This window comes from Myxocyprinus asiaticus, chromosome 2 (genome assembly GCF_019703515.2).
Source record: "Myxocyprinus asiaticus isolate MX2 ecotype Aquarium Trade chromosome 2, UBuf_Myxa_2, whole genome shotgun sequence".
Lineage (NCBI taxonomy): Eukaryota > Metazoa > Chordata > Actinopteri > Cypriniformes > Catostomidae > Myxocyprinus > Myxocyprinus asiaticus.
This window is the reverse complement of record NC_059345.1, coordinates 27522217-27544191: the sequence shown is the minus strand read 5'-3', so window position 1 is coordinate 27544191 and position 21975 is coordinate 27522217. Positions and strand designations below refer to the sequence as shown.

At 37.9% G+C, this 21975-nt stretch overlaps 2 protein-coding genes across 20 annotated transcripts in view; one reads left to right on the top strand and one right to left on the bottom strand.

Moving 5' to 3' along the window:
- LOC127450491 (pleckstrin homology domain-containing family A member 7-like) overlaps positions 1 to 21975 on the bottom strand; it is a 163877-nt gene that overhangs the window by 39874 nt on the left and 102028 nt on the right. For 18 of the 19 annotated variants that reach the window (XM_051714720.1, XM_051714666.1, XM_051714709.1 and 15 more), the window contains 3 exons: positions 20070 to 20174; positions 18494 to 18566; positions 17955 to 18055 (listed from right to left, as the gene is read on the bottom strand). In XM_051714720.1, the coding sequence (XP_051570680.1) occupies positions 17955 to 18055; positions 18494 to 18566; positions 20070 to 20174 (279 nt within the window). Of the gene's footprint in view, positions 1 to 10415; positions 13992 to 17954; positions 18056 to 18493; positions 18567 to 20069; positions 20175 to 21975 lie in introns of those variants that run through there. The other variant, XM_051714800.1, reaches the window with a different exon arrangement.
- LOC127450706 (cytochrome c oxidase subunit 4 isoform 2, mitochondrial-like) lies at positions 215 to 574 on the top strand. The gene has a single exon (XM_051714997.1). The coding sequence runs from the start codon at positions 304 to 306 to the stop codon at positions 553 to 555; it is 252 nt and encodes an 83-aa protein (XP_051570957.1). The 5' UTR covers positions 215 to 303; the 3' UTR covers positions 556 to 574.

The following is a 21975-nucleotide window of genomic DNA, read 5'->3' as shown; positions in this document are numbered from 1 at the left end:
ATCAACATCAGAAAAATCAACATTGAGGATCTGAGGTGCTCCCTCGCGCTACTGCGGATGCATCGAGTATAAACCAGGCTTAAGGGTTAAGAGATTGATGTATGTGGAGAAAAGAGAATAAAGGAGTTTTTTTTTAATATTATAACCCGTGTGTGTGACAATACATCTGGCAACGAGGATCACGGCCTGGACAGAAACACGCTTGGATTTTCGGATTTATAAACTGAAACAGAGAGAAAAAGGGAATATTAGCAACATGGCGATGGCGCTGAATCTACCTCCTCTCGCCAGCATTGGATTGCAATGGGAAAAATGGAGTTGACAGAGCAGGTGGACATGTCTCTGCCCATGTACTGGGACCGTCTGGACACTCCTCTACCTGACAGACAATACCAGGACACCCTCAATGCTGCAGACAAGAGCCTGAAGCAGAAGGAGAAAGGACACTGGAACAATCTCCCTAAAGAGGAAAAACTTGCCTTGTATCCCCCTTATCCTCACACCCTTGATGACAAATGGCAGGCTATGCAGGTGAAGAAGATGCTGGACATGTAGGTGAACCCTGTGGAAAGCTTCTCAGCCAAGTGGGACTATGAAAAGGGCCAATGGAAATAAATGAAGAGAACAGCTGTAAGCTTCACACGTCCAAGTCTTGCCATTTACGCCAGTCACCTTTGGTAGTCTTCATATATTACTATGATGTCCATCCCTTGCGTGACCATAAGAATGTTATCCAGTGGGAAACAACGTAAATAATGTTTGATAGAGTAGATCGGGGCACTAAAACAATCAACTGTGTTGAATGAATCACAACCGTCTAATCTTGACTGAAGGAAGTACAACTTAAAAGACAAAATTGGTTTTTTTTTTTGTATCTTCAATGAGAAACATAAGAGAGGAAACACTAATTTTAATGACCACAAGATCTGATGACAAGTTTTGTGAATTCAAATGGGTCTTTATTTAAGTTAAATGATATCAGACATTTTAAAAAAGTCCTAAGACATAAAACAATGAATTCAGGGATGAAGCTCTTCAAATATACCCAAAACCTTAAAACAAAAAACAAATAAAAAAAAAAACATTGAGGATTTGAACTCCTACTTTCAGTACACAGCAAACGAGCAATAAATCAAGAAATAATCTTGCAAGCAAATCCTATGAATGGGAGAAAGGTGAATGAATGGTAGTATTATCTTCTTATTCAAAATATTACTGGAATATTACATTATAATTATAATCAGCACAGTGTTTACAGGCCAGTGACTCTTTCACTCCTCTCTCAAACACACATACAGGGTCCAGAATTAATACTTACCAAATGACAAATGTACAGCAAGTAAAAATCTGCATTGGCATGTAAATATAACTCGCCAGTTGGTTGGTAATTTTAATATAAATTCCACCATAAAACATAGTAATTGTAATGTGACCCTCTTTGATGTAAGTGAAATGAGTGATTCAAATCAAAGCCATTAAAATCGACCATAAAAGAAAACATGTCATGACTCGCATGGCTTCTACAAATTTTTGAGCAGAGTGGACAATTTATCATCATAAGTTTATCTAGGATGCCATTTTGAGATGCGGGTTGGCGCTGTTTTGGCGGCACAAGAGGGACCTACACAATATTAGGCAGGTGGTTTTAATGTTGTGGCTGATCGGTGTATGTGTGTGTATATATATATATATATATATATATATATATATATATATATATATACACACACACACTATATACACACACACACACACACACACACACACACACACACACACACACACAACAGTTAGTTCCAGTCCTCGAATCTGATTTCACGAGAAACGTTCCATGTGCACTGATGGTCTCACACCATCAGCACTCGGACGCTTCACTGTGTCTATCACTCCGCTTGTGTCCGTGCCGTTCTAAACTAAAGTGTAAGAGCAGTGCATATGTGTTATGAGATACTCTATGTGTCTCTTTTTACATGTATGTATATATATATATATATATATATATATATATATATATATATATATATATATATATATATATATTGGACATATGTTAGCCAGCAGGTTGTGGCAAAAGATCATTTTTGTGTGTAATATGAGCCTTTTAGGTGACGTGAAGTGAATCCGCATCAGCCAGTGTTTACATACAACAGCTCTGTGATCGCTTGTATTACTACTACACTACTAAAGCTAAGAAATAGCTTTAAACGGCTTTAAACTAACAACTTCAGCATTACGGCTCATCAGAGCTGAGGGACAAAACAGACTGATTAATTACCTAACTCAAGGCGCTTACCTCTTACTGGACTTTTCACATTGGAGAGGACCTGCTGTTTAAAATGGCAGAGGAGATTGCGGTTTCTATAGTGAAAGACTTTTGTGCACTGGCTACAACGAAATAGGTTGAAATACCCTGCTTGGATGGCTATTTTTCCACTGAGAAAGCTGATCTTCAGAAAGCTAACAGCATCTCTGCTTGGTAGTGGCAACAGGTGATCACACATGCTCCACCTCTCTCTCTCGCACTCACACACACACACACACACACACACACACCCATCCATCCTTGTTTATCCAATAACTTGTTAGAAACAGCACTAGCCGTGATACTATTTCTGAAATGACATTTTTGAATTACTAACGGAGGCTTGGACGCATCATTTGGTTTGAAACAGCAACGGCAGATTCTGATCCGTCGCTTAAGAAAGTAGTTACATGCACAAATGTGTTTTTATGACCGTACTCAGTTTTTCCTAATTTTTAAAAATTTACTTGTTCATTGAACTGTTGTATATAAGCAATATCACACTCGCAATCGTGCTATATGGTCCTAAATCAGCACTGCTGTGATTACCTATGGCACTCGGCCTCGTGCCTGCGCTGAATCACAGCAGTGCTGATGTGGGGACATATCGCACTCTTGCTCGTTCGATATTGCTTACATATATATATATATATATATATATATATATATATATATATATACTGTATATATCATGTATGTATTTGCAATACAAAAAACCCCCGAAACATTTCATGGCCAATAAGAAACATAAAAAGCACATTTTGGACTATGCGACAGAAATGTACAAATACACACTCTTAGAGATGCAGAGCAAACTATTAGCAAATAAATACACAAAAATGCACTCTACAAAAACAAATCTTACCCACTTGCTCTGGTGGTCTGTTTAATGAACTAACATTGATTTGTAATTGAGGACTAAAAAAAAATCATGTGTATGTCTCAATGTTCTAATTGATGCTTTCTCATTAGTGAGAAAACATAGGTGCATCCTTTATAGAAGTCTTCTTTGTTGAACCACCTGATGCACTCACACAAATTCTCTGGCATGATTTCAAACAATGGTGTTCATCTACCTTATTATTTTCTGTCCTTTTATTTTACTGGTTGTAAAATACTTAGGGATGTCATGGAATTCTGGATCATAGGGAATTATCGATATGGGGTGTCAGTCTTGACATGAGACATAAGTCCATTTACATAATTTACATGACTAATGCCAATATATACCAAATACACCATACTTCCATGAATTATTGCAGATTTCATAACATATTGTAATATGGTTAATGGCATTGATGTGGTTGTGATAGTGGGTGGGGCTTCTATTACAGCAATGGGATTTTCTACTTGTCTTTTGTGTGTGTGTGTGTGGGCAGGTTTAAGTGGTTTACAAGGACTTTTTTTAGGTTACTAGCTGGTAATTACAAGGGTATTATGCTATAAATGTGGTTTATGAGGACATTTCTAGTGTCCCCATAATTCAAATAATTTGTACAGGATAAAAATAATTATGTCTATGGAGAGTCCTCATAATGACAGCTGCAACAACATCTTATTTTATCAAAATTTATCAGGAATGTCTTCATTAAAAAAGTTCAGACAACATTATGGTAGATCCCTTAAAGTGCAGTGGTAATACATTCTGTGCAAAATCATCAGTGATTGATGTCACTTAGAATTGACACTTGAGAGAGCAAGAATGTATTGCTTTGATTTAATTCTGCACTTGCATAACTTCTATTGCACTTGCAACTATTCTCTCTAACTCTGCTGCAAATGCAGGCTCTTCCAGTATTCTGCAACAAATACATATTTATCTAGCTGGGGCTGATTGGGAATTTCTATTACCCATGCCTATAAATAGGTGGAGACTTTGGGTGGGCAGAGCTTCCACTCTTTTTTTGTGACCATGTGGTCAAAATGTCTCTTGCTATTTTCAAACTAATAAACTTCTTCCTTTGAAATTATCTTCATGTATTTAAGTTCTTTTGCAATTGCTTGGTGAGTTAGCCAACTTTAAATACATTTTCATGTTCCTCATTATTTTATCCCCATAATTTAACAACCTGATCTTCATGTATAGCTGATTATTTTGACAATGTTAATCAAGCAATTTTTAGAATGAAAATTCAACTTTTGGACAATTAAGTAAACTTTTTTTTAATCAACTGGCTCTTACAAAAACATAAGTGATCTTACGTGGATTCTCTCAATAGAATGAGGCAGAAAATATATAGACTGCTAAAAGAATAAAAAAATTATAATAATTTGCTGTTGCCACAGACTGCACATTGATGTTTTTCTTATCTGCCACCCAATTCAGGTCATGCAGCCTCTACAAACGAGATGAGCAGAATCAGATGTGTTCATTAATGGAGACACCCAAAATGTGAAGGACATTGGGGCCCCAGGACTAGACTAGCCTACAGTACATAATTGATTTGTCAAAACGTGACACTGCTGGACTGTACAAACCAAATTTCCACTTGTGAACAATTAAGATAATTATTCTGTTCCATCAATTTTTATCTTACTGTTCTTTGTCTATAATCATTGATTGTTGAAATTTCAACATTGATTCAACAAAAGTGATGTAGAATCAACATCACAGTGTAACGTTGATTCAATGATATTAACATTGTTTTTTTGTTGAAATTTCAATATTGTTTTAACATTAACTGAGGGTGCAAAAGTGATGTTGAACCAACATCACCTTGTAACATTAATTCGATGCCATTAAAGTTGACACATCAACGTTGACATAGCATTGTTTCAATGGTTGTTTTCTATCTGAGAACATTGCAGCTTTTAAATTATGCTGTTATTACCATAAGGTTTTTTAAAGTTCACTGGATCACATCAGGTTATTCATCCATTAATTGTGTTCCTTATTCTTTTTCCTGATACAGTAAAGTTCTGTTTATCCAGGACATCCAATCATAACCTTTACTATGACGATACACGGCAAAAATGGCAGTTCGAAAATAAGAAATGAAATAATAAATTTAGTTTGGTTTATGCTTAAAACAAGTGAAAACATGGCATTAAAACAAGGCTCAATACAAGTCTTGCAGTATGTGATTTTGTTTTAAGACTGTTTAAATATTTTACTGGAAAACAGGAAAAGCAGATTTTTTTAAGGTGTAACAATGACCATTCTGGTCATACAGAGTCTGTAAAGTGAAGATTAAATGTTCTGTGATGCTGCCTATTTCACTAACTTCCACCAAACTTAGCCAAACCACAGACAGGCCAAACTTTACAAGTGACATTTTCTGCATGTTATTCCATAAAAAAGCTTTTCATCTAACACAATAACACTTGGTCTCTCACAAACACACACAAATCCAAATGAACAAAATACATTTACTACAGCTGAATGCATTAAAGATGAAAACGCATTAAAAAGAAGGCATATATTGGTTAGGTATTATATTTGATTCCAATCTGTCCTTTGAAAATCAAATTACCAATATTTGTAGAACAGCATTCTTCCACCTAAGAAATATTGCTAAATTACGGCACATGCTCTCTGTTGCTGATGCCGGAAAACTAATTCATGCGTTCATGACCTCAAGACTAGATTATTGTAATGCATTACTCGGAGGATGTCCAGCAAGATCAATAAATAAACTTCAATTGGTTCAAAATGCAGCAGCCAGAGTGCAGACTAGAACCAAGAAATATGATCATATTAGCCCCATTTTATCGTAGTTACATTAAATACCTGTTAAATTTCATATTAATTTTAAAATTGTTAACTACGTACAAAGCTTTGAATGGTCTAGCTCCGCAGTACTTCAGTGACCTTCTACCACACTATATTCCATCACGTTCATTACGATCACAAAATTCTGGCCTGTTAATAGTTCCTAGAATATCAAAATCCACAAAAGGAGGTAGATCCTTTTCATATTTGGCTCCTAAACTATGGAATAGTCTCCCTAACACTGTTCAAGATGCAGACACGCTCACTTTAAGTCTAGACTAAAGACTCATCTATTTAGCCAGGCATACACCTAATTTATCCTTCAACTCACAATTATGCTGCTTTAGTTAGGTCTGCTGGAACCAGAAACATTGATTTTGATCTATAACTCTGCAATAAATTGAATGGCATCTATGCTAATATTATTCTATTTTTATCCCGTTCTCAACCTCGGGACTCCTATCCTGAGGTCACCAGAACCGGCTGGATTCCTGCTTCATGCTGGACTCCACTGCTACGAGTCTCTGAGTGATGACGACTAAATGCAGCCGGTGCCAGCCAAACATCACTTCAGTCTATTACGATGGACTTCAGAGGATGAACTGATGCCAAATCCAATCATAAGACATGGGATACATCATATACCATTGCCTGAACCTTGGGATTAGACTCGGGAACGACCACCGTGGTCGTGTACACAGGAAGAGACTTGGGAACAGAAACTTCTCTTCCTCCTCCTCCTCTGGATGGCCGAAGTTGGCAACGCTGGCTCTGGGACGGGCGAGGCTGGCAACCCGTTGGCCATGGCAGGCGTGGACATTGGCTCGTTGACCGTCGCAGGTGTGGGCGCAGACAATTTTTGAGGTAGGGTCTTCATGGAACTACGCACCGACATCAGTGGCAGATCATACAACTTGGAGACAGGGGCCGTGGAAGGCTTCGGGACAGGGGAGCCGAAGACGCAGGTTTTGCCCGGGGTTCCCGCCATAATCCACTGTATAAAGGGAACCGCAAAGTTCCAGAGCCTTCTCCACATATTTGCCGAGCGTCCAGTGAGGATCAGCCGGAGGCATCAGTTCCCTCAGTGCACTATTCAGACCGGCCCGGAAGAAAACCACCAGAGAGTGGTCTGGATAGTGCACTACATTTGCCAGCTCTAAAAACTCACGGACGTGATCCTCAACTGGATGGTCGCTAGATCCATTTTTTGGTCAGTCCTTCTGTAACGAGGCTGGTGAGAATGGAGGATCTAAGTGCAGCTTTTAACGGAAACAAAAGATGAACAAAGTAACTCAGAATAAAAATAAAAACGAAAACAAACCACAGGGACCCAGGTACAGAACATGACAATACATGTGAAGACTGACAAAGGAAACAGGGAAAACAAGGGCTTAAATACACAGGGGCAAATAAGGGAACAAGGAACACCTGTGGAAACAATCAGGGGAAAACCAATCATAAAATGAAACTACAAAAGGACTACAAACTAACAGGAAACAGGAACATGGGAAGTAAACAAGAATTTCAACATAAAAGTCAATGCAAAAAACAGGGAATATGTGACAATTATAGATATCACAGTTTAATTTTCTGTTAATGCATGATTTTCTGTAAAGCTGCTTTGAAACGATGTGTGTTGTGAAAAGCGCTATACAAATAAAAATGACTTGACTTGTTGCAAACATCAATCACTTATCAATGAAATTACAAACACTGAAAAATGTGACGACACAACCTGGAAGAACAAAGTGATTTCAGTGTCTGTCTTAATATATCAGCTACAGAAAGAAAGGATGGCTACTGATACATTCATTTCACATTTCTGTCTTTAAGACATTAATGACCTCAGATTAGATGTCTAGTCCTGGGCTTTCTTTCAGAGTTATCCCTGTAGAGTGGATACACAGTAAATAATCCAAAGAATTTGCTTAAAACGCTCAAACCCTTAAAGGAATAGTTCACCCAAAAATGAAGTTTTATGAAAGAGATGTTTTAATGAATAACGTGGTTCGTCTTTTTAAGCAGCTGATAGCAACTCACTTTAAAACTTAAAAAAGTACCCAAAAGTATCATAAAGTAGTCCTTTGACTTGTGTGTCACATTCCAAGTCTTCAGAAGGCATCAACCCAAAATTTTTGTCATTTTTCAGTTAAATCTTGATGTCCTTTGAACATTCATGAATGATATAAGAGATGCTTGTTCACAGTGGCTCACGTTCACATGAGAAATTGCACGTGAACCTACGTGTCTCTCTGAACATGCTCCTTTCGTTTTTGGGTGAACTATTCCAAATTATAGGAATATTTCTGGCATTTAAAACTTTGGGGTGAATTCACAAAACAGTTGTGCCACTTTGGCATTTCAGTGCAAAAAGCTGTGTCTTATTCACTAACCACCCATAATCTAGTTTAAAGAGTCATGAAACCACCCCCCCCCCAAATTGTTTTGAGATGCTAACAGATATGTACAGGTTGCACATCACTGGAAACAATTCTAGCACTCATTACGTGTATTGTTAAGGCTAAAGAAATGTCATATTGTTGTGATTTGAATTAGTGTACACTTATACGTCATTAGATTCTGAAAGATTCTCCACATTATTCATAAGAAGGAAGGATTTCATCCAATCCCTGCACTGCCTCATGCATGAGCTTGCAAGCCTCGCATTACAGCAGAGAATTCAAAATCGCACTCGGACATGACAGCGGATCCAGGTCGGTGCAAGTTCAAAAGCACTCATGGAACAGACATGAGCAGGGCTCCGTGGTAAGACTGCATAAGAGCAGAGAATTCAAAATCACACGCTGATGTCACAGTGGTTCCTGGCCCAAATATAAGAGTGACATTTAAACAGAAAACCGTGGTGAAATCTGATTCACTGGTAAAAATGTACCGCAGTCGATAATCGGACCAGAGCAAGCACGTTTGTTGGCCAGATTTCTTCTACTCGCGCTGTAAACATGAAGCAGCTTAGAGATGCACATATTCCATTGCGTCTTCTTCATCTGACGACGACTTGTTCAAAAACAGAAGACAATGATGAAAACCAAAATCTCAAAATTATGAGAATTAACTCTCTTTTTGCCTGGATTTAGGCCTACCGGGTTTACTCCACCAAGACAACGAAGTTATACACAAACTGACTACTTACTTAAAACTGTGCTCTATTTATTTTCACATAAACCGTAGTATGCCACACTGTTGCCTCATCATGTACAATTCTTGAAAATAAACAGGGTTGTTTTGCATTTTAAATATAATTTGTGTAAAAATGTCCTAACTTATGGCAGTCCAATTAAATAATTAGTAAAATAGAGATGTTTAAAGTCATGACTGTAAATGCTTTTATTTGTCACATTAGAGATGGAAGGTCAAATCAAACACAATGCACTGTGTAATACAACATTCCCCACAGTGAGCTTTAAAGTATGCAGAAATATTAAGAGTAGTCTCACCACAAATTGGCAATTTAGACAACTTTACAGCTTTAATTACAAACAGATCTTTAAATGTTAGTGCTTAAGCAGAAATATGAGCATCCTATTTCTGCTTTAAAACACTCCGACCCCCTTTCCTGTCATTGTAAGTGTAAATACTGATGGATGCGTCAAAATTATTGTCTGGGATAATCTATAGCATGTCACAGATGTTGTCCATAGACATTAGGTTGTAAATAACCTGGAATATTCCTCCAGTCAGCTATAAATAAGATCCAGTAAAGAAGTTCTATTTAAGACCATAGGTAGAGCATTCAAGAGGATATGGCATAAACACTCATTATGCATTCATGCTAATTTCCAACTTAATAACACATCTTGTGGCCTTATAAATGCCTGTGAGAAATACATTTGCCACACATAATGTATATAAAAGATAACAGTGAAGAGCAAAAATTGAGATTTTAATTTAAAAATATTTCTGATATGTTAAATACAATTGCATACATAAATGTAACAAACATAGTTCATATTGTAACAGTACTGATGAGAATTGAAAAGCAACTGAACAGCCAATGAGAATGGAGAACTGTGTGGATGTGGAAGGACTCTAATATTGAATACTGGAACTACTGATGATGATGATGATGATGATGATGCAGTGTGAAGAGGAATCCAGCAATGCCAGTCACAGACATAGAAACCTGCCACACTAATCTTTACTATGAGATTCAAACAGAACATATCTGCATATCCATTATTCAAATTAAGGACATGAATATGAAGATTGGAATGTCAAGCTGGCATTGCCTCTTCCCGAGGAGATGGAGTGAGTCGCATGCATTTAGAAATACATCAATGCACATCGGGCATGTGCATTTTTCATCAGGCTTGGAGAATGCCATACACAGCAATGGTGATGGAGTGGAGATCCGCTGATAATAATGAATGGAAATGAAAATACCTATTCATGCAAGAGGAGGACTCAGGAGGCAGCCCATTCACCAGATGTACCCGGCTCAGCTCCCGTAATGCACAGGTCACAACAGGAGGCAATAGGCCAATAGAAATGAGAGAATCAGAATGAGGCAAAAAACAGAGGTGGAGAACGGTCAATGTGAAAACGTTAACCAAAATTAAAGGATGTGTTAAACATCCTCAGTTCTGAAACATTGTCAGATACAGTAAACTGGGTGAACTGTAATCCAATTAGCACTAGAGGCAGCAAAGCCAAGCAAAATTACGCCACTGGGACAGCACAGTGCAACACGAAAGATAATTTATGTTATTAATAAACATCAAAACATGTAACCGCTGTAGCAGAATCAGTGAATCAATTAAAGATGAGCATGATTAGTTCTACCCTTACATGAATTCAAATATAGAGTAGCCCCAAAAAATATTTACATACCTTTGGACACTTCAAGTCATGTGAAACTTTAAAAATGTATTTATGTTTATGTGCATTTGAAACAAGGTATAAAACCAAGTGACATCTGCTAACAAATTATGCTAAAGCTTTTCTTACAACTAACTTTTCTTTTTGCAATTACGCTTTACCAACTTCTCCCAAGTTCATTTTTTGTGGATGTATGAAGTAGAGGTGGATCGATATATCGGTTTTACAGATTAATTGGTGCCTATAGTTGCTTTTTGGAACTATCGGTTATCGGCAAAAATCTATGCCGATAGTTTTTTGATCCCTCTGTGTTCCTTTGATAATTACGTTTTTAAAATGGAAACGAAGGCATGCAAAGACATCGTGTCTCAAACTTTATATATTGTGAATAACAATAATATGTAGGCTATAAAAAGCTAAATATGGTATATTTTAAAAATAGAGCATTTCAAAATAAGAGTCCCCATTGTGTTGTTTAGTGTTAAAAGTCCCATGTTATGCACCAAATCTTCTTTTTTCAGATTATATTGGGATTTTAGTTGAAAAATAAACTACATCTGGGATTTTATGCATTTTGGAATCTGGCCTCTATGTCTGTGCCGACTAAGCAAATGTTGTAACATTCAATTAATCAATTTTAATTTTTGTGCTATATTTCTTGATATATAATGCAAAGACATGTCTACATTTTAAGTGTGGCTTACTGTAAGTATCCAAATACTTTTTGGGCCACTATATGTCATCTCTTATACTTTGTATTATCCTCCTCACTTTTGTGTCCACTGGTGACCTTTTCTATTCTCAGTTCAAAACAACTCTTAATATTAAACAAAATAAACGTACTGTATAAGACTTCTTCACAGTTGAAAAAAAAAAAAAAAATCTAATATTCAATGCTGTATAAAGAGAAACCAGTTACAGTAAAAACATTAGACAAACAGCATACCTTAGGCCCTAGGGTCTAATTCACATGTTCAAATAGCTGCTGGCTAGTTTCACTAATGTAGATCTCCTGACTAACCACCTGCTAATTAACACCTAGAGCACCAAAGAGAAACAAGGCCTTTCACCTTGCACTGGTGCATTTCAGACTGCTAGGCTTACAAGAGGGGGGATATTAGAAACAGACTAGATATATAATTAATCTGCCTGCTGGCTCAATAGTCAAACACATTCCAGTGCTGGGCAGGTTAATGCAGTTTGAACGATGCAATGTGTGCCCATATGGAAGGTTGGCTGAGCGCAGGAAATGAACGAGCTGCAGTAATGGGATCAAACATTCCTGGAGTATTGTTCTTCAGAACAGGAGCTTTGCTTCAGGAGAACACAAGGGAAATTAAGTAAACACCTTAGCTCTGTTCAATAACCTAGAGCTGCCCTTGCTTTCTTTTAAGATACCTAAACCAGATAAGTTACACTAAACCAAATTTTCCAACCATCTGCACAGTTTTTTTTAAAAATTTATTTTATATGTAAACGTGTGTTAGACAGATGTCTTTGATCATTGCACCACGTTTTAAACACCGTGTCAGTTTAAAAGAATGTCTTTTAACATTTTAAAAACGTGCCTTGAGACACCTGTGTTTTGTTCTATTTGCTGCGCTGCATCTAGCTTTTTTTAGAGCAAGAACATGTTCAGTATGAATGGCCCCTAAAGGTCATTTGGAATGCCTATACTGTAGGCTGCAACTCCACACATCATACAAATAAGTACTCCTCATGTGAAGCACACGAGAGAGAGAGAGAGAGAGAGAGAGAGGATTATCTAAAAAGCATAATTATACATGGCACACAAATTTTGGGTAAAATAGTCAGTTTTCTATGTTTTATTGATACTTTTCACTATTTAATTAATTATTTATAGGATCATCATTGCTCTTGCTTCATTCATTTTTTCACTGAGCATGTCACAAGGTATTTTTCCGTGAAGGATAGATATGATGCTGCCTTTAGGCGAGGTCACACTAGGCTTTGAGCATGCAAAATTATTTCAGAGACCTCAATTGACAGGATATTATTTCACATGCGAGGGCTTATGGTTTTAATAAATTATTTATCTCAAATAACAAATAATATTATATTCAAAATGTAAAAATATACCGTCTACTCATTTTCCTGAAACAATAAAAATGTGCAGGTCTAATTCGTAGGTCAGAGTTCACTAAATCTAAACTTTCGTCTGCAGCAGAATGTGAAATATCTTAGCATGAGTTTGCGTTTCTGGTCTCCCTCGTTCTGATGCACTTGGATAGAGGTGAATGGAGCACAAAGTGTAGTGTGACCACACCTTTAGAATTTGGACAAGACAATGTATTTTAGGAGGCAGCATTAAAATAAATAAAACAGCCTTTGCTTCTGGAACACACCTATGATGCCTTTAAATGCTGCCTTTGTAGGCAGCTCCCTAGGTTTTGAATAAATAGTTATTTCCACCTCCATGGCCCAAAGGATTAAGTCAGGATTGATTTTCAAGCACAGTACAGTAGCTGTAATATAAATGGTTTTAAGCCTTCTGGGAGATTCTGTTTTTAAAAATTATTTCACTGGCTCAGTGAAAGTTTGCCATCAATGGGCCACACTCAGAAAAGTTTAGATAATGATGTTCCTATTATGGCTCTGTAAAAGAAGAAAGGGCTGTGGAAAAGCTGTTGAGCGAGTTGGATGGAGTGAATTCCTGTGAGCAAACAGTGGCATCAGTGTTGAAAGACATGGAGGAGAGCACTCCCTGTCAAAAGGGAAGGATAATCACAATTTAAAATGACAAAGAATATAATTAAAATGTAATTAATTGAAAAGACAAAAATTCCTGTTTTTTATGCATCACTAAATCTAAACATTAATCTAAATTTAAGGTGATTAATTAAATTAAATACTGTTTTCATACATTAAAAGGGGTCATGAAATGCTCTTTTTTATAGTTTTATTATCTTCCCTAAGGTCCACTGATAATGTTAGTAATGTTTTTTAGCATTTGCATAATTTAGTAATATATGATAATTTTCCACCCCATCTCTGGCCATCTGTCTGAAATGCTCGGTTTTGGCATAAGTGCCTCCTTAAAACGTAAACGTAAACGCCCTCTGTTCTGATTGGCTAACATCGTGCAGCCCCACAAATTCAGCCATTTTTGAAACTCAATCTGAAGAGAATGAACAAGCTCCACAACATTATAAAACTAAATTTCAGGGCTTACACATAACGCACATTTAACACATTGCATCAGAATACATGATCAGCCACAACATTAAAGCCACCTGCCTAATATTGTGTAGATCCCTCTCGTGCCGACAAAACAGCTCTGACACGTCGAGGAATGGACTCCACAAGACCTCAATGTGTCCTGTGGTATCTGGCAACAAAACTTTAGTCCTGTAAGTTGTGAGGTGGGGTCTGCATGTATCGGACTTGTTGGTCCAGCACATCCCATAGATGCTCAATCAGATTGAGATCTGGGGAATTTGGAGGCCAAGTCAACACCTTGAACTCTTTGTTAAGGTCCTCAGACCATTCCTGAACAATTTTTGCAGTGTGGCAGGGCGAATTATCCTGCTGAAAGAGGCCACTGCCATCAGGGAATACCGTTGCCATGAAGCGGTGTACGTGGTCAGCAACAATCTTTAGGTAGGTGGTACGTGTCCAAGTAACACACATGAATGCCAGGACCGAAGGTTTCCCAGCAGAACATTGCCCAGAGCATCACACTGCCTCTGCCGGCCTGCCTTCTTCCCATAGTGCATCCTGCTGCCATCTCTTCCCCAGATAAATGACGCAGACGCACATGCACCCGGCCGTCCACATGATCTAAAAGAAAACATGATTCATCAGACCAGGCCACCTCCTTACCTCTTTCCATTGCTCCATGGTCCAGTTCTGACACTCACGTGCCCATTGTAGGCGCTTTCGGCAGTGGACAGGGGTCAGCATGAGCACTCTGACCGGTCTGCAGCTATGCAGCCCCATATGCAGCAAGCTGCGATGCACTGTGTGTTCTGACACCTTTCTATCATGGCCAGCATTACGTTTTTCAGCAATTTGTGCTTCAGTAGCTCTTCTGTGAGATCGGACCAGACGGTCTAGCCTTCGCTCCCCATGCGCATCAATAAGCCTTGGGCGCCCATGACCCTGTCGCCGGTTCACCGGTTGTCCTTCCTTGGACCATTTTTGGTTGGTACTAACCACTGCATACCAGGAACACCCCACAAGACCTGCCGTTTTGGGGATGATCTGACCCAGTCGTCTCAGCCATCACAATTTGGCCCTTGTCAAAGTCGCTCAGATCCTTACGCTTGCCCATTTTTCCTGCTTCCAACACATGAAATTCAAGAACTGACTGTTCACTTGCTGCCTAATATATCCCACCCCTTGACATGTGCCATTGTAACAAGATAATAAATGTTATTCACTTCACCTGTCAGTGGTTTTAATGTTGTGGCTGATCAGTGTATATTAAACTGTTCATCTCAAGCACAACTGTTAACACTCACACCCTGTCTACACCGAACGCGAGAGTTGCGCTGTGTCAAAAGCAATAGAACCCATTATAATCAATGATGCTGTCTACCATGGAAGCATCTGTTGCAACGCCAACAGTAAACCGATATTCAGTTCAATTTTGCGCTGCATGTGCTGGCGCTACTACTACCAACAACACAACTAAAAGGTTTAGAAAGTTCACGTCAGCACGCCCGGTGTAGGTTTTTTATCGGGTCCAAGTGTTTTTAACTGACCCTTCCTTCAATAACAGTTAGTTATTTCCTAACAGTTACTTTTCAAAGCTTGAATCATTTTATGACTGGTTCACAAGCAATCCACATTGATATGAGCCGAAAAAACATGCAATGAATCTACGCTGACATACACTGAAGACACATCCACATCCAGTTTCCAGTATCATACTGCACTGAAATGCACATTGCCGAAAATGCATCTAAATGGTCCAGTGCTTGTTTACATACACCAACAATTAAAAATAGTGCAGATGGGCAAAAGAAAGCATCCATGATGCGTTTGTGCTCAAAACAGCAAGATGCAGCAGCTGAATGACAGAGAGAATAGTTTCTCCTCTTCAGAGTTGTAACTTGACACCGCATCATTTAAAAGCGGCCCAAGATACATATTAAGTGGTCAAAGACATCTGTCTGTGCATGTTTAAATACAAAATTATGGTAACAATTATTGGTGTTAGGAATAGTTAGGCCACAGAAGGCTTTGTTTGTCCTTCTCTCTATGTTTACAAACTGAAGCACCAGTGGGCGGGGCAAAGGGTGCAATGATTTTAATTAGGCGTTAATGTTTTTGAGCTGTAGAAGCAGTCATGAATTAATGTCCCCAAATGACGTAGGGAAGTCGCAGAAGTAGAAAACGAGGCATTTTTGCTTCAATAAATGCATCACATTTCAATAAATTTTTACATTGGGGATCAAGTTTTAAGTTCTGAAATTTACAGTATGTTTTGTAGTAGAAAGACCTCTTATATGTCAAAATATCAAGGAAAATTTGATTCCTCATGACATGACACCTTTAAAACAATTCAAAGTTTTTCTAAAACTTTGTTTATTTCCAAGTTTAAATGGGATTTTAAATCCCAGACCCCAGTGTATATATTTATCTTAATTAAAGGTGAAGTGTTTAAATTCTGCAGCACTAGTGACAAATTCTTTTTTTTGAAATATGTATCCCAAACACTCCCCTCGTCTGCCATCGGTCAAACAAACAGTCCTGCCCTTAACTTACACTACTGGTTGGGCCACTCAAAAACAGCAATGCTGAAAGTGCCACAGAGCTACAGTGTTTACTTATTGGGAAATTAATCAACAAATAGCTTTCTTTTAAAAAAGGTTTAAAACCAGTCTCTGCACATTAATCTGGCATAGGACAACAAAAATTACACACAAAACCTTCATGTTGCAAGCATTGATCTACAGCAAACTGTTGAGAGCTACTCAAGGAGATAGTATCAGGATAAACTTGCACTTCTCTTTTTGGCTGTTAATCAAGGGAAATGAGAGGATAGGTTTACAATGTGAGACATGTCACAGAGACGCAGACAGCTGCTTCAAACAAACAGCCCAATACAGTGGTTTTACAGCAGTTAAAGGGATTTGTTAGGCACAACGGCAAGTTTGTTAATTTTATAAAACAGCAATATGGTAAAGACACCAAAATTAAACAATTAATTACATTTACTCATAATAATAATAATAATAAACAAGTCTTTCAAATAATATTGTTTATTAGCCTAACTGTAGGTTGTTTACTGCTGCTTAGCAATACAACTGCTTTAAAAACTTGATAAAGAATTTAATTGATGTGTGGTCACAGGTGTGAGTACATCAGCTATTTTATAATTGACACTGTAAACGCTTTGTACATGGCAGAACAAAAAAATTTTCTTTCTATTTTTTATCATTCAAAGAATGTGCCAGCATGAGTATTTTCCATTTGTAACAAACAATTCTCTCTTAAAAGGGCTTTAAAGGAACAATTCACCCATAAATGAAAAATGTGTCAAAATTCACTCAACCTCATGTTGTTCCAAACCACTAAGATTTCTTCTGTGGAACACAAAAGATGTTAGGCAGAATGTCAGTCACCATTCACTTTCATTACATCTTTTTTCCATACAAAGCAAGTGAATTGTGACTGACATTCTGCCAAACATCTCTGAGTTCCACAGAAGAAAGAAAGTCATAGTGGTACAGCACAACATGAGGGTGAGTAAATTATGACATAATTTTTGGGTGAACCATCTCTTTAAAAATGTTATCACAAAAATAAAATATGTTAAGTATAAGAACTGAAGTGGAGTGTTAGTTACTGAGTCCCTTCTGAGATTGTGAGTGCACTGCGCTAAAGGGATGTAGTTAGTGATGTGTGTGGTCAGCTGGAGACAGAATAAAGCAGAGAGAGGAGCCAAACATTGGCCACACTAATCAGCCAGCCCTCACTGCTGCCCACATACCACCAATGATAACAAGTCACATGACACACAATCCCTGAAGGCATAACCAATAAAGCCAATGAAGGTGAGACTACACAGAGGAACAGATTAGTGTGCAGCATTAGAGTGCAGTGTGGCACTGGAGATTACCGTAACTGTCTTACCTTAAAGGCGTACTTGCGGCTGATGTGGTCCTCGGGTCCCATGGGGGAAATGACATAGCTGGGCAGAGGAATGCTGCCCAGAGCCGTTTCTTCTCGACTGTCTGCAGAGGAACAGGAGAGAAAATTACTGTATGCTGGTCAAGAGCAAAGTGCACACGTTTGGTAAAAATGTATAAAAAGGGTTAGATTACAAATGTACAACAGTACAAATAGCTGGTTTCCTTCTTTGCAAGCACTCTCAAAAAGACATAAGATAGAAAGAAACTGATGACTTTGTCTGCCAACATTAGGATGGTATAACAAATAATTAAAAAATGAAATTATTTACAACAACCTTACTCAGTGCAAGCAATAGACAGAAAAAAAGGGAGAGAAACTCCTTATTACTTATTAAATTATATGTTCTCCATGAAAATGGACAGTTTCCTTCAGAATGCACTCAAAGTGTTTTACAAGATTACGATGCAGTAAAATGAGATACTTGTGACTGCTTTAGATAATTGCAGCTTACAGTAATTCAGCCCAGTATTATAACTCACCTTTATAATAAAACAGGCAGTAATCAGACAACACAAACCACTTGCGCTTCCACAATCTCATGCCCGAGCTGTCCTGAAGGTAGGAGAAAAATATCAGTTCAGCTTTTTCCATTTGCAGTGGAATACAGGAAAAAAAAAAGTCAAACAATCTGCATATAGACCATTGGTAAAAAAAAAAATCAAAATCAAAAATCAAAAATATTTCATGACATTACAGTATACTTCAAGAATGAACAAAGTGGGGGCCTGGGTAGCTCAGCAAGTATTGACGCTGACTACCACCCCTGGAGTCGTGAGTTAGAATCCAGGGTGTGCTGAGTGACTCCAGCCAGGTCTCCTAAGCAACCAAATTGGCCTGGTTGCTAGGGAGGGTAGAGTCACATGGGGTAACCTCCTCGTGGTCGTGATTAGTGGTTCTCGCTCTCAATGGGGCGCATGGTAAGTTGTGCGTGGATTGCGGAGAGTAGCATGAGCCTCCACATGCTGTGAGTCTCCGCAATGTCATGCACAGCGAGCCACGTGATAAGATGTGTGGACTGAAGGTCACAGAAGCGGAGGCAACTGAGGCTTGTCCTCCGCCACCCGGAGGTGAGTAACCGCACCACCACGAGGACCTATTAAGTAGTGGGAATTGGGCATTCCAAATTGGGGAGAAAAGGGGATAAAAAATAATAATAAAAAATAAGAATGAACAAAGTGACATTGATGAGTTTGCAGGTTAGTGTATGAAACTGGTGTAACTGTGCAAACTGAACGATTAGAAATGGCGATGTTTATTATGCTATTTTTCTATATGTAGACTTGAATAGGTCTTTCATTCAAGCTGTCAAACCACAAAATGACATACTTGTAACTGAAAATACATTGTGTAGGCTATAAGACAGATACATATTAACACAATATATCATCTGGTGGTGGCTAGAGTAAATTATCTTTGTCCTTTGATAATGACTTGGGTCAAATTTAATGGAAAACTATGCATGTTGTGCTTCATGGCACTACAGAATTTTGACGCTGAGCGTTGGCAGTGTGTATGTACCTTTGTAGAAAATAATTGTTTCAAATTTTAAAAAATTTTCAATTTTAGCCATGTCATCCACCAGACACATCTGGTGTGCCTTTAATTTACCCTGCCGCTCACACTTTATCAAAGTTGTGTTGAGAAAAATGTTTGAAAATATAAAGACTATTGTGTAGTGAGTAGCCCAATTTATTTCTTAAAAAAAAAAAAAAAAATCCAGATACATATCGATAATCATTGGGAAATCTTGCGATTATCGATGCGTGAAAAAAGGCATCAATCCCAAGCCTATTAACAAACAGTGAAAATGGTGTATTATTTGAAGCCTATCTGTTCAGGCATAATGTTTATTTAATGTGCTGTATTGAATAACGTTCCATGCTGTGCTAACGTACCTGTGATAAATGTACTCAATTTACAAAATACCTGTGGGATCTTAGTTAATTAAAAAGGCCTCGTTAGGATCTAATTAAGACATAAACACCACTCAGTTCTGATCACAACACAATCAGACTCCACTAACTCACACCAGGATTGTACTTTTGAGGGTCACACCTGTTTGTAGAGCCATCCTCTCACCACCACTGGGACATTGGGGTTCCTTTTGATGGAATGGTCACGCTTGCCAAAGCAATGCACCTTCCCACTGGTTTTTAAACTCTGTGGTATACAAAACATTATAAAATAAGAAAACAGCAAGTTTGTTTAGATACGGTAACTTTTATATGCATTGTTAAGATACGTCCAAAGTAATGAATAAGGGACTATTCACATAGGACTCGTTCTTGCATTCAGAAACACGTAGGCAGAGCACAATGGAATAAGGATGTGTTTTAAAAGTTCTTTTAACTTCAGATAACATCTTATGAAACACCGCGCTCATGGTGCAAGACACAAAAAACAGCGAGATATCCATCTAATGCACATATACATAGACGAACAATTAAAAACTGGGGCAAATGTGATGCAAGAGTGTGTCCTGTGTGAACAGCTCCTAAGACTGTAAAATGTCCACTTTAGAGCTTCTAGAAATGAAAAATTATCGCAATACACAAGCGGTTTCTGGCATCTATAAATCTTGATCTGCTTAAAGTTTAGCACAATTGATTATTAGTCAACCCAATGTTTTCAGAGAATAATAGGAAATAGCTAATATCAGTCTTACATTTAGGAAAGAAAAAATATAATATAATATTTTTGAGTTTTCCCTAAAGACAAGTAGATCAAAGTTGCAGTTCTGTATGAGACATACCTATTAAAATTACTTTAAAATAAAAATAAAAATACTTAAGGAAAGATAAAACTAGGATACTAATAAGATCATGACTCATGGTCCCTGTGAATTATTTCAAAACAAATAAATACATTTCTGTCTTGATAGCGGTCTATAAAAAAACAAAACTATGATGAAATGCTTTATAAAAAAAGAACAAATGTTAAACAATGATTGTATTGACTGCATTCCCATTTATAAAGAAGAACCGAGGAAAGCAGAGCCACATAGCTGTTACTGAACTGGCATGAGACAAAAGGGACAAATCAGTCTGAGCCAAAACTTTAGTACCTCTATAAATGAGCTTGGTGACAGGACTCTCAGATTAAGTTTCAGGGTCAAGAGCTGTTTTAGTCAAGCCTAGAGGTCTGTCCAGGCATTAAGATGAAGCCTGAACCTGGCTTGTCAATGAGATCCCGTGACCAGGCCCAACTCAACCAGTATGGTCATATTTTAAGACCAAGCTTCTCTCAGAGTAGACTCCGACACACAGATTCTGATAGTAATTATTTTACAATGTTTTTGCTCAGGGGGTCAGGAATAACCCCGTTAGAAGGTCACTGTAAGCCCCTGCTGGTAGATGCTGAAACTACACTCTATGGTGGCAAAAAACATGTTTCTCCATTCAAAAGTAGCCATGTTTTTCATTTTTTCCAAGAAATATTTAAATAAAAAATATTTAATGACATTACAGTACATCTTTTTCCAGTGTCATTGTTTCTGAAGGGCTCTTAAAGCCTCAAAAGGACATTTCCCCTATCTGTTCCTATTGACAAGTAATAAGTCAAAAACACCTTATACAGAAAAGGAGCACCCATGAGTGAAGTTAGCATGCCTTCATTTCGCACTAGCAGAGCACTGTCTTAAGGCACGGTCACATTTACCTTCATACAGTGAAATTCCACAGACAAAATCTCAATGGGAATCTGTGTAATTGTGAATTTCGTGTAATGGATTTCATGTGGAGTTCAAGTTTGTTGAACTTTGAGAGGCGAATTTGCCACATTGACCAGTAGGAAGTTGCTTAGGTTTGGCAGTAACCTCAGTGTGGGTGGTGCTTCATACACAGTTACACTGAATATTCACAATGGACATGTATATAATTTTAGCGGCAAGTTTCTTCACTTTCACAGAGTATAAAGTGCAGCATTATAAACTGCTCGGCAATTTGTATTTTGCTGGTTTCAC

Excerpts from the sequence above, each read along its gene's own strand:
- LOC127450706 (XM_051714997.1), top strand. The coding sequence starts at position 304 with ATGGGAAAAATGGAGTTGACAGAGCAGGTGGACATGTCTCTGCCCATG.